The sequence below is a fragment of the Mesitornis unicolor genome, unplaced genomic scaffold (genome assembly GCF_000695765.1).
Source record: "Mesitornis unicolor isolate BGI_N332 unplaced genomic scaffold, ASM69576v1 scaffold20641, whole genome shotgun sequence".
Classification (NCBI taxonomy): Eukaryota; Metazoa; Chordata; class Aves; order Mesitornithiformes; family Mesitornithidae; genus Mesitornis; species Mesitornis unicolor.
This window is the reverse complement of record NW_010164702.1, coordinates 1-13,945: the sequence shown is the minus strand read 5'-3', so window position 1 is coordinate 13,945 and position 13,945 is coordinate 1. Positions and strand designations below refer to the sequence as shown.

Below are 13,945 nucleotides of genomic sequence, written 5' to 3'. Positions count from 1 at the left end.
ATCAGAAGTTCATCCCATATCACACTTCCTTGTCCACAAACAGCAAGGAATTTACTGAAGTCTTAAAACTGAAGACACATTCTTCTGCCCGTAGCCCTTCAGCTGTCCCCTGACTTAAAAGCTACCTAAACATTTTCAAGAGTTGAAGGGAAGTTCAAGTGGAACAGATTCAGTGCAGGAGCTTGGCAATACGAATCCCTGGAGTCCAAGTGCACTGCAACCTTCATGGCTGACATGTTGAAACTGGTAAGTATCTAAATGCAATTTCTGGACTATAAAAAGACATAACAAATAGTGATAATTCATAAGCTTCAGTTTTGGCAATAACTGTTTTCAGATATTTCAGATTCATAAGACTTTACAAAAGTAATTTCCACATAAAGCACTGCTGACACTTTTACAAACGTGCATGCAGTCAGCAGTACAATTTATCTATGTGGTCAAGTGCAGGTATCTCCTGAACTGTAGCTAAAGCATGTAAGTGCAAAAAAAGCTATCCACCAAAAAAACCACGTGGGAAGAATAAGTATGGACCGTACATAACTCTGAACTAAATAACAGCCACCTTTTTTCTGCTTTTCACTACCTAGGGCACAACCTTACCTTGGTTAACCCCAGTGACCGATGCACTGGAGTTAGTACTTTAGTTCCTTCCCCACTGTACTAACTATGGTCAAAGTGGAGTTGTCTCCACCACACACTCATGTACAGGTGCTGAAATACCTGAGGTCCTCTCACACTTCCTATGGAAAAAAAACCTTCCAAGTTGTAGTAAAGTGTGTCTGCCCTGAGCTTACACTGGTGGTGGCAGGAGGACCCTCTTTTCAGCTGTGAGATTTCGCCTGCCCATTACTGAAAAGCGGGAAGGAGTTACCAGCTTGAGTAAGCACAACAACCTGGCTTTAGCAGACACTGGAAGATTAAACTGCCAGCTTTTGTTCAGAAGACCACTAAGTTTGGATGAAAGAGATGTGTGTTCACAGTAGCTGCACATGAGAAAAACTGAAATTCTTTCCACAGAAAGACAAGTCGCATGTCAGTTTCGCATTTTAACTCATAAGTTTACACTGAAACGTCTGCGATATGGAAAGTAAAAAACCATTTAACACAATATAGAAGTGTTTAAATAACAAAAGATGAAGGTGACAAAAATTATGCTCCAACAAAGCTATTTTATTATTCTTACAGTTTAAAAAATAAAATTAGCCAATCTTGGCACAGCTTTCACTACACAAGAGCAAACTTCTTCTTTTAAATAAGTTTTGGGACAGGGAAAAAAAATCCTGGGCTAACACCACATGCCACTCTCTTGAAACCAAAGTAAATAGTTGTGTGGTTTTTTTTCACTGAACGTGCATTCAACCTGACCCTAAAATATATTAGGCCAATAAAGTTACTTAACTGAAATAATGTGCAGCAAAAAAAGCAAATCAAAGAAAATATGTAAACAATTTATGTCTGGAAGTAATAAGTTTGTTTCATGATGATTCATTGCCTTTTTCTCTAATTCAACTTTCTAAGATTTTTTCCATGAAGCTCTAAGGGCTAAATTCCACACGGAGAAACACATAAGATTCTTGAGATGGAGTAGTGCAACAATTGCAGTTCCTTGTCAGTTGGCATCTTGTTCTGCAGTGGGAGAGACTGATGAAGGGCTCCGCAGGTGTCTCACACGATTTAGCTTTTGTCATCATCCATCTTCTCCTCAGTTAATTGCACTTGTTCCTTCAACTGAAGTAACTGGATTCTTAAACCGAAGTTTGGATATCTTTTGCATTTTGGTTGGACGTTGGAAGTTCTGGCACCACTTTCTGTGGTGGTCATTCTTTAATCTAAAAATGTAAGCAAATGGAAAAAAACCTATGGTGAAAAATGAAGTACTAAATGCAAAATGATCACAGCTTTTTTCAACACGTTATAGTTAGCTCTGGAAAAAATAATTCCCTCTGCTCTGAAATTCTCTGGAACAAGATCACACGTACTGAAATAGCAATTCCCAAATAACAATCAAAGAGTTATCTAGTCCTGAATTCTAAACACATTGGGCATCACGCACCTAAACAGGACCCCATTCACTTCAAGTTAAATTTAATGAAAAATGGGTGCAAGATTAAAGCCCTATTTCTGGATCCTATTCAAGACCAGACAGATTGTTAAGAAAGTTAAAGCTTCATAAGGCCCAGAGCCTCTGACAGACCTAGCGCATCATTCCTACGCACACAGGAAAAAAAGTCAGAAATTCTCATGCCCTAGTTCCAAGTTCTGACATTAAATGACTCAGCTTTAAGTCTCAGTACCAGAACTTGGTTAGTGTGATTAAATTCCTCGCCCTCAGGCCTAGAGTTAGAATTTAAATTCTAATCCAAAAATTATAGCAAGATTTTTTCAAAGTGACAGAGAGAGGGACAGTCCTATTTTTGCTCCTTAATAGAAGGCAAAACATGTCTACTTAGTCCCACAGCCTTTGCTTCCTTTCACTTACACAGGATCAGAAAATGTCTACAGGCACTGGTAAGAATCAAACGTACAACTGTCTTTAATGCCAACAGAAAAGAATCTGGGACCCAAACTAGCCACGGTAAAAATGGTCAAAACTTCTTATTTACAAACTACTTCCAGTATATTTATACAGGTAATTAAATTTCAGAAAGACCGATGTATGTCACTCAAGAGAGGAGGAAAAATGCATAACATTCAAAAATTCTAGAGTAATTTTTGCTCCTAATAAATTGAACAGAATTGTGACAAGTTTTCCTCACATCTTGCCGAAGACCTGTGTCTTTTTCAGCAGAATCAATTCACTTTTTAGGACAAAAGGTGTAAAACAGCTCTTAACCATAAAAACTAAATGCTGTGTGAAAGTCAACACTGTTACTTTACAGTACAGAAAATCCATTACAAAAATGCCATACCTCTGTGACAACTCCTGCAGCAATAGTGGAACCACTGTAGCGTAACATAAACCTCCCAAGCTCCTTGAAATCTTTATACAACTCTAGAGCAACAGGCCTTTGAGTCTGTAGTTCTATTAGAGCATTCTGTCCTTTAGTCAAGAACCTGTAGGTAAATAAGCAGAAAACTCTATATATATATTACACATGCATAAATGAAAAAGACAACAGTGAATAAATGGAAAAAATCAACTTAAAGAGCCAAAAGTGTAACGACCAAGCTTGATTTCAAGTATAACCCAAGCCACCAGACTGAAAACTCATTCATCTGAGCATACCTTTTAAAAAGGCATCCGAGTCTTTAAAAACTTCTAGGGAAGGGCATTCACCACTACATTCAGTAAATTTGCTTTTAAGTTAATTATTTCATTAATACCTGCTTTTTCACGTCTAGTAGAAATCAAGGCTTGTTTCAAACCCAACAACTAAAGAGCCAGTTCACTGCTCTGTAGAAGTCATGACTTTTCTTCCCATTACCTTTCAGCAACACTTTCAGGTATGCAATTTCTGGAAAAGGATTATTCTGACAATGTTGTATGTATCAAATAGCATTTCTATCCAGATGCAGCTTTAAATAACTGAAGGGATGTTACTATACTTTAAGTTGTATGGGAACACTCCCTAAATCTCTTTTTCTCTGACCCACTGTCAAGTTTATTTTAGACAGAAACCCATCTCCAGAATTATACCAAGGATCGTATGCTATTACAGGAAGAAGAAAATGTAAAAAATTTTTAAAAATCCTTTAAGCGTAGGGCTGGTGATCTAGGATTCACTCCCAATTCGGCAAGTGACCTTAGGCAAGTCATTTTTCTTCTCAGGTACTCAGCATTTATCAAGTCAGCAGGAGGTTTTGCACTTTGTAAAGCACTCTGAAATCTAAACATGAAACCAGCTAAAACAATGAAAGCATATTCTTGTAAACACATTATTGCTTCATAATAGAACCTGCTTGATATACCATATATTAATCAAAAGTCAGCCCATTTCTTGAGTAATTATTAAATATTAAAAACACTTACTTAGGTTTTTTCTTTGTCACTTCGCCAGTGCTTTTGTGCAGGACACTCAACAGTCTTTTAATAGTAGCAGGTTCACTTATGGTTTGATAGTGTAAAAGCACCTAAAAATATTTTTTTCCATTATTAAACATTCAACAATAACCAGAAGTCATAGGTGTTAATACCTGAATACATCAACTTCCTTAAAGACCGATTTTTTAAGCAAATGCTTATAAAACTTCTCTCACACTCAGTAACTCCTTTTAGTTCCTAAAGTTTGTGATATCTACAGATATGACACAAAGTTCATGTACTAGTTCACCATAAATATATTTTTAATTCTTAAGCATTTTGCTTTTGCCACTTCAGTGCAGTTCTGTAGCATGAACTAATATTTTATTTATTTTTAAAGGTATCTTACAAGGCGTGAGCTTTCTAAAGGACAGCCTAGCCTAACTGGTGGAAATCATGTTCTCTGAAATGGCCTACAAGCCAGTGAGAATATGCGTAAGCAGCCACCATAGCCCCTTGCATCCTCTTCAAATTACAGAGGAATCCGTACACAGAAGCACTTCTGGACGCTAAAAGCCTCTCATACTCAGGGGGTCAAACATTGCGAGGAAAAACCTTGAGCGACCTGTAATGAACACAGGAACTTTCAGAGAGACTTACAGGAAATCCTTTAGTGATTGGAACCTCAATATTGAAGATGAGAACCCGAGCTCTGAAACGAGTGCAAACTTTAATAGGTTCCTTGGGATCACAAAATACACAGCCAACGCTACAAGAGAGGTGAACAAAAGAAACTGATATGTATCTGGACATACAAATGTTAATCACTGCACTGAAAAAAATATAAATATTTAAGGCAAGCAAAGCAAAGACAACATCACTTCGATATAATCCAGGGAGGAGAGAACCAAAAAAAAAAAATCAGGAACAGTGTATTAAAGCTTGTAATGAAATTAATTCCTAGACAATGTCTATGGTGTTTTGCAGGTATGCATGAAGAGCTCTGTCTAGTTCACTGAACAATTACGTCCATTGCTAATCAGTTTCTAAAAATGTCACTGTTTCCTGTGCGTAGGTACTTTAAGAATTAGACTTTCATTCAGAGATTAATTGTTCCAGATGAATAGCACGAAATACTGCAAGGTGCCCAAAATTGCAGTTCTGCTGCCTGTAACTCAATTATCTTTGTGGATAAAGGAATATCATGATCAGGACTCTCAAAACGTAAGCTCTCAGCAGCACTCATTCCCAAAAATCTCCACATTGAGTTAAAAGAAAGCTGTTGCTCATTACAAGTCAATAAGGCAGACTAGACACATCTTTTTCACAGTGGGCTAGTTTTAGCCATCTAAAATGAAAAGAAAATTAACCTCACCCAGAAAACCGTGACTGAGGAGGATAAACAGCATGATTAAATGTATACATGAGATGTAATCAAATTTCATCAATATCAAGAGGACTTTAAACTTGATACGTTTTCTTGACAAATCTAATATATCTCCAGAAGATGAATGACATCAGGGTAACGAATTGACTCAAGCCTTCATTCAACAAGTAGAACAAGCCTTTTCCCCCACCCCCCCACCATTTACCACAGAGAATCACACCCCACTATGAACTGGCAGTACAGAAAAGTCTGCACTTTTCCCTTAAAACTAGAGCATAAATTTGCGAAACTATCAATGCAAGGAGTTTTTCAAACACTAGTTTGAAAGTTTGCTGTCTCAAGTCCAACTGGAATGTAAGAAAATGGAACCAATTATGGATCCAATTTCGTAGCCTGAACAACAACTGACACCAAAAAGCTTGAGGCTAACACTTAGCTTGAAACCTATAGACTGAAAGAGACACAGATTTCCTATGTCTCACTGAATGTATCAGACCCCTCCCAAAAAAAGAGTCAGCAAAACATTTACCAAAACAAATGTTACAAGCAGCTAAATGTGTTGAACAAACAGCTTCCATCAATTCCACTCATCCAGATTTACTTACTGGTAAGCAAGGGCAGTTGTTTGGATGTGTTTTGTTAACATGATTTATGATTTGATAAGCTCTTCAAAAATGTTTTGTTTTATTTAGCAATAAGGATTTACTTAATTCAGCAATTAAAACATCCAAGGGTGATCTCTTAAGGAAAAAGGTTTTGAAGGATACCAGTGTCAGCACTAGGGCAAAGTATGAAAACTAACAGTCTTCTTCTGAGGCTGCTGTTGCACATGTGGCAGATGTTTCCAACGTCTGTACGTGCAAGCCAGGTGATAGGCATCACTTCGGTTTTAAATATCCTGGTAGCCACATCATTCTTCAAGTAAACCGCTGATTGTTAAGTGTAATAGTTATAAAGCTTTTCATTAAAAACAAACCGTTACTTAGACTGAAACCCAGTTCTGCTCACTTGATTTTGATGATATCCATGCCGGTCAAAGTGAGACTAATGTGATCTCCTGCTGCAGCCCAATCAACTGGTTCATCGTGCAGTGTGATTCCTGGAAATGAGTAAGAACAGAACCTCACAGTGAAGTACCTAGGTTCTGAGTTACAAACAAACAGCTCTGTTTGGGCCATTTGTGCTTCATCAACCATTACTCATCAATTTTCAGTATGAATGGGTTGAGAGTAAAAGCTTTTTAACTGAGAAGACTGAGGAAGCATTTTTCACCCCCCTTGGTGAGGACTCACTATTCTTTCACCCCACCCTGCACAATAACATGGCTTTATTTAAGCCAGCGGAGGGGACCTGGCACTTGTCACACAGTGCAGATGACGCAGTCCTGAAAATGCCGTAGTACAAATATCTCCGTATCTGCCCCACCCATCCTTTGAGGCATACACACACCCTAGACCGCATCTTTCATATACTTTAACGCTACTATGTCAACTTTCATTTACCTTAAGTGGATTTGCTGACTCTTTCATAAAAAAAGCGTAACTGATGCCTTTCGTTCACGACATTGTGTCTATTAGAAAGTATCTTTAAAAGTAATTTAATTCTAACTTTGATGTATTTTAGTCACTTTTTTAAGTAGTGTTGATAATTATTTCACATATACGTGTCATTCTCACAGAGTAAGTGAACCTCAGCCTCTTGAAATAAAAAAAACTTAAATCCTAATGTGCACACTACTATGATAAATTAACTTATATCTTCTTAACATTAAATATAAATAATATATACTTAATGAACTAATACACCCAACCTTCACCTGCATTTCCGCCATATGAGAAGCAGTACATAGAACTGTAACACTGGGGATACTCAGACAAAACATCTTCTTTCATGCTACTTCCTCTGCTCCCAAAACAGAGGAGTGATACCCATACAGTGGTCTGATACCCACATTCATCCACATTACTGTAACACGCCTAGGCATGCAAACAATGTGCATACAGCCATATAAACAGGCACATTGAAGAGCTTCCCAAACTAGTACTGAATGAGCTGGTTCTGGAACAGAACAGGACAGTCAAACCAGTACACTGTTGAATTCAGGCTAAACAGTTAGCCACAGAAATGTATTCATTTATTTTGAGGGCTTAATTTTTATTCATTGGTCAATGTAGGAAAACCGTAATTTTATCTTTCTGTTTGAATATTAAAAAATAACTGCAGTACAAAGATAGCAAGCTTAATCAGGAAACAGATAAACATTTAATGTCTTGACTTAGATATTCCTCTTTTCAAAAATCAAATGTATTGAAATTTAAATCCAATTTTCTTCTCTCCTGTAGTTGCTCAGGACAATTATATCCTGAAAGTTGGTATATAACGAAAGGATCGGTGGCAAATCTCATGAACATCAAACAGCTGAGACTTAATTCTCAAGCTTTTTCACATCTAATTCCTAAGATTAATTTCTGAATGTTGTTCAACATCCTCACACTTCCTAACAGCAGTAACACTCCACAGAAAAGCTGAATATTAATGATTCCTGTACTGCATATTCTTATAGACATTGCTGGAACTCAGATGTTTTTACAAGTTTTTTATAAAGCAATGTCAAAAATAATAAGGCTGTAACATTTGGAGTATCTGGTAAGGTACAAAAAGGTATAAAAAAAACCCTCATGCAAGATTTCACATGCTCTTCATAGACGTATTTATACGGACACAGTCACATCTAAAGAAATTCGTTTTATGCTTTCACATGTTATGTTTGACAGTTAGTATCAGTTTGACAGTCTGTTACCATTTCAGTAACTGCTTCTAGCCCAGTATTGACCTGAAAGTAAACACACTTCTGAAGACTGTACCTTTTGCAGTGCAAGTTTCATTGGGAGGCATTGCCAGAAGTCGTTCTCCAACTTGAATATAGCCTGCTTCTATTTTACCAGTCACACAAAATCCCGATCCTTGGTCTGTAACAAACACAGTATTAATTTTAAAAGACTTCATAATAAGGTCGATTTCCCATCACAAGTTAGCCCTTCAGCAATGCATAGATAAGTTTTTAATATAATGAAGACCAGTTTTTTCCCCTCTCAGTAGCATTCAGTACTTGCAAGTTAGCCAGCTGTGCATCATAACGAAAATGAAACATTAAATTCAAAACCTCTAGATGTTACATTTTTCAGAGCTAAGGGAGAAATATCTTCCTTTAAACAAATGTACGTACATGAAGAAATGTTTTAGTTTTTTCAATAGCAAATTAAGTCCCTTAATTTCTAGCAATTTTATCTAATTCAGCACTTTCTCACTACAGTTACAGATAAAAACACATACCACAAACCTCTCATAAAAATTCTCATGCATACAGGTGCAAATTCCTATGCCATTTACTGTTTAACTGACTCAGAATCCTACATGCTCTGTCTGCACTTAACTTTTACTACTGGAAAGTCAAAGATCGATTCAGTCCTATTTAACATGAGGAGCTATTATAACTGTGGATGACTTAAGTATTTCTGAATAAAAGATCTGCAAAGTTCTTCTTTAATGTCCTAAATACTCTGTTCATTATTTGAATATATCAGTTATTTTCAATAGATGTGCACATTTATGCACATAGACCTTAAGAAATTCCTCATCTCCTTAGCATGTGTTTGCAGGTGTGCTAAAAAAAGAATCCTCTGAAGTGATTCTGCAGACATTTTCAGTACTCATACAAACTACAAATATATATTTTGCTGAACATTACAATTCAGTGGTAAGCAAGCATCTTAGTATTTTGTGTGTCACATCAGATTAAAAGCTTAATTTGAAGCTTAAGAGCAAGTTGGCTTCAAGTCTTGAGGTCACACAGTACCAACTTGCTCTTTTGCATTCATCACCATTATTGATGAATACTTTCATCTATCCAGCTGGAAAAATATTACCAGTATGCCTGCAAGCTAATTTTCCTCTGCTCATTCCAGGAAATGAGATGAATGCAGTCGATTAACAGATGACATTGGATGTCAAAAGAACAAAAAACTGAAGCAGATACATGCTAGGAAAAGAATCCCCCAGTTGTGATCCAAATACCACCTCAGTACAGCACACAGAACAACCTGAAGCTGGCTCTTCAAGCACTTGCAGGCAACCAGAAACATGAAATGGTTCCAGGTTCCCAACCACTCCCAAGCACAACCAAGAACCATTTCTCTCTTTTTCACATCACCACCATCTCTGGCTTGGTAAACCAGCGTGGTGTTTGAAGCTTTGCTCTCTCTCCTGTGATTCTTTCCAGCAAAGTTTCAAGTTCTGACAGGTCCCCATGAAATCAATGCAAACACAAAATGGATAATGGGGAACAGAATCAGGAGATTAAAGAAACGACCTGATTTCTGTTTATCATGGTACTCCAGTTTTGCCAGGACATGTCCTTTGTCCTCAGGATTTGGCTGCTGGACAAGGCTTTTCTTAAGTCAGGTCAAGTCATACCCTAGACAGCATTATAACAAGGTAAGCAGGGACTGATGCAGCGGTGAAGGAATTTACAGGGACCTCTTAGATCACAATACAGTTTGCCTGGAGAGAATATTAGGAGGGCTATGGAGGATATCAGCTAAAACAAGGGTGAAGTGGATGAATCACATGTGTGGGTAACCTTAATAAAGAAAGGGGTTTTCCAAACTATGTAAGAGTAGACTCAGCACTCTCACTTTTTACACACTTCAATGGACAGCTCCTTCTGAGCACGCACAGGCACTGGAATAGAGCCGAGAACAACTGTTGCCTCATGTACTCGTACCTGCAGCTACTTCCTCTGGTGGCATCCACGTTAATTAAGTTTTGAGATCACAAGATAAGAAAAAAATAGCCTAAAAAACACCTAAAAGGCCACATTTAGTGATAAACCCTGTATATGTAAATTGAGTCCCTTCCAAAGCCATTATTTTTTTTTGCATACTTTAGCAAAAACCCAGACTTTTCCATAGATTTAGCCAAAATTGCTCATTTTCTGAAACTTAGCTCAACACAAAAATGATTATTGCTATGAAAAAGTTGTGATAATATTCTGAAAGATCTCAATCAGTAATCCTAACATACTTTCCCACAGCTCACAAAATTTAAAAAAGAAAAAAAAAAGTCTAGTGATGGCCTAGATGACAAAACTAGTGGTTACACACTAAGGTAAATTCTCATGCAGGGTTTCAGTATTTAACATTATGGCTACAGTATCTTAAGTCAGCTAACTCAGGGCACATACAACATCTACTGTTTTTTTCAAAGACCCACAAGAAAATTGCACAAAACTGATTTTCTCAATTAAAAGCAGTATTTTGATCTGGTCTGTTTGTTTATATATATATATAAAAAGTAACATTTATTTTAAAATATGAATTTTAATAATTCTATTGATTACAAATGTTTACAACATATCAAATCATGCTGTCATTTACTTTGCACCATTTCTCAGGGGACCTATGTAATTTTTCAAGTGGCTTCACGCCCATACTTTTCCCTCTAAACTCCTAGCACAACTTGCTCTTTTACGCCTCTGGTTTCTATATGAGGGCCATAATTTGGTTAGTTCTCTCACTACTACATGCTTCACCAATACATCTGGTTGGCTATTTATCAATATTTGGCCTCATAATCACGGCATTCCCTAGTCTCTTTACTTTTGGTTCCTTTTTTTTTGGGGGGGGGGGGGGGGAGTTACAAACCTTATTTCTTCTAAATTACCTGTAAATGTAAATGCATTTAACTGGAAAAAAAAATCATGTTTACTATGGAAACCTTAAGGGCTCAAGGCAGTCTATTTTCTCTAGACAAAGGGAATAAGAACTGGCTATAGATACTTGCTGTCCATCTCTATATTAAGTGCTAGGGAATAGCCAGCTGCCTGGGGGGGGGAGTTACAAACCTTATTTCTTCTAAATTACCTGTAAATGTAAATGCATTTAACTGGAAAAAAAAATCATGTTTACTATGGAAACCTTAAGGGCTCAAGGCAGTCTATTTTCTCTAGACAAAGGGAATAAGAACTGGCTATAGATACTTGCTGTCCATCTCTATATTAAGTGCTAGGGAATAGCCAGCTGCCTTTCATTAAATCCTTGGCTGGTTATAACACTCTCACCACCTCCCCTTTTCTTCCACCTTATTCCTCCAAATTTTTATTATTTGCAGCTACAACAATGCAAATAAAAGGAACAAGTCAAAATTTTTTAAAATCTAGAAGTGGATGGGAAAAGACGCCAAAGTCACACTCATAGAAAGTTTGAGAAATACTCATTTAAGCAAAGGGAACCAGTTTGGGAAAGAGAAACTCCCAAATTCTGTCCCACAAAAGCATCAACTCATTACACAGCTAACAGGCTGGTCATGCAGATTTTCTTCTTCAGTTTCTTTTTCAGTGTGTTTCTCCTTCAGCAGTACTATCTAAAATTTGACAAAGAACAAATCTTGAAAACTTACTATTCCTGTTCAAGACTACTGATACAAATAAAGCTCCTACTTTAAGTCTTATTTTTATGTCATTTTTTTCAACACTTGTGAAACATCAGTGAAACGGTGAAAATATTATAAAAACAACCAACCTTTAAAAACATCAGCAACAGACAACCTAAATGGTTTATCCACTGATCTCTGTGGTGGCTTGAAAGAATCTGCAAATAAATTGATAAAACCTTTTAGAATTTCTGTATTCAATAACTATCTCAACAACTTCTCACTTAGGGGCAAATCAAGTATATGGCATTCCAAAGACTCTGTCCCACATTTCCCTCCAAAATAAGTTTTGACATACGCAGGACTAAGACACATTGGTTTTTAAATTAGGAAAAGTGCACTCACCAATTTGCTCTAACAAACACTTTCCTTTATACCATTGTGTGAGGTCACTCGACTGACACCTTGTGACCAGATTTTCACCACCAAGGCCACTCGTTGGGATATAAGCCACATCTGACTCCTAATTAAGAAAACAAACAGAAGTTAAGCATACATTAATGACAGGATCTTCCAGTAGAAGCAAGAGGTGCACTTTTTCAATATTATGCATCTAAGCTATAAAAAAAACAGTTGGCACATTCACATTTACCCTGGAAAAAGCAGATTACTCAGTGAATCAATTTCCTTCCTGTTTACATCTTGCCTGATCAGTGCTCCAACGAAGAGTTGGAGACATTTAAACATGATGACAGCATGACAACTAGAAACTGAGTTCACGTAACAAACTCCAATTCCATACCTGACAGGCAAAACTTCAGTTTGAATTCCTGGTTTAATCACAGGAATTTCAGGAAGGCCACAGCCATTCCAGATGAATAGCAGTGGGAACTTGAATGGCAAATGGAGTGTTCTTATGAGTTCACAATCCACACTGACACCTGTTCTGGTATAAAACTCTCTACTGTCATTCATGTAATCCTAAACATTGAGATAGATCATTCTTGGTCTGTTCTGCTTTGTAGACAACAATCCCAAGAAAATACAAATGAGGTCACTGCCCCAAAGATTCAACAGACCTAAACAATGATGATGACAGAAGGAGTATTAAAGAACTGACTAGCCTTATCCAGGAGTCACTGTACACCCTTATCAGTAAGAAAAGGAATCTGCTATACTATGTGCACATAGTAGTAGCAGGAAAGTGACACAAAATAACTTGACTGTAAGAAAAGCTCATGCTACCCAAACACCCAAACAAAGCAACAAAAACCTCAGAAATTTACATTACCTTAAAGCCAGCTTGCTTAAGAAATTGGCCGAGCTTACTTGTAATTTCTTGAAATCTTTCCTGTTGCCAATTGACCTAAAATAGAAGGCAGATTATGATAATAAAATTGTTTACACAAAATTCAGATTCAGCAAGACTACGCACAACACAGTAATAACCTAGAATACAACTAGTAATATTTAACACACTTTACAGGTTTCAATAACGCTCTTGAGGTCTTGACCTGAATAATGACCAAAATGCCCTTGCAGATGTCACTGGATTAACTGCTCATGTGAGATTTTCACAAGTAGAAGAGGGACCCCTACTCACTGTAACACCAAAACTAGCCTTTGCTATACTTTGAAAATACACTCATAAAAAAAAAAGTATTGCAAAGTATGGTAAAGTCTAAACAGAAGAGACAGAGCTGAGAATCAAAGATAATAATGAAGTATTGTTTCTTGTTTCACAATATTGATCATTAAATCTAGGGTCTACAATCCTCAATGGAAGCCCTTCAATTAAATGAAAAAGTCAAGCATGTACCTGGTCCATTTTATTGACTGCAACAGCCAGCTGTGTCACTCCAAGAGAGCGCACTAATAATCCATGTTCTCGAGTTTGTCCACCTGTCTCGAACCCTGCTTCAAACTCTCCTCTGCTAGCATCCACAACCAAAATAGCCACATCAGCCTGGATTAAAATAAAATACAAACAAAAGTGGTTAAGATATGAAAATAATCTAGGCAAATATGTCAATCAGCAAAGTTTCACACAAAATGCACTTTAAACATGAGGAATCCTAATGTGCTTCAAACGTAACTGAAACTGCTCAGTCCTATCTGTGCTATGCCATCTTTGGTGAGCTGGCTGAGGTCATTGCCGGACCACT

The 13,945-nt window shown here is 37.1% G+C and overlaps 1 protein-coding gene across 1 annotated transcript; it reads right to left on the bottom strand.

Annotated features, from left to right (window-relative positions):
• Window positions 1-1,183: 1,183 nt before the first annotated feature.
• LOC104548399 (HBS1-like protein) lies at window positions 1,184-13,746 on the bottom strand (the record flags this gene model as incomplete). Its single annotated transcript, XM_010194411.1, has 10 exons — window positions 1,184-1,832; window positions 2,913-3,057; window positions 3,974-4,074; window positions 4,625-4,733; window positions 6,360-6,450; window positions 8,216-8,320; window positions 11,930-11,998; window positions 12,186-12,303; window positions 13,072-13,146; window positions 13,600-13,746. Coding segments are annotated over 10 exons (972 nt in total), but the record flags the coding sequence as incomplete, so codon positions are not given.
• Window positions 13,747-13,945: the final 199 nt, after the last annotated feature.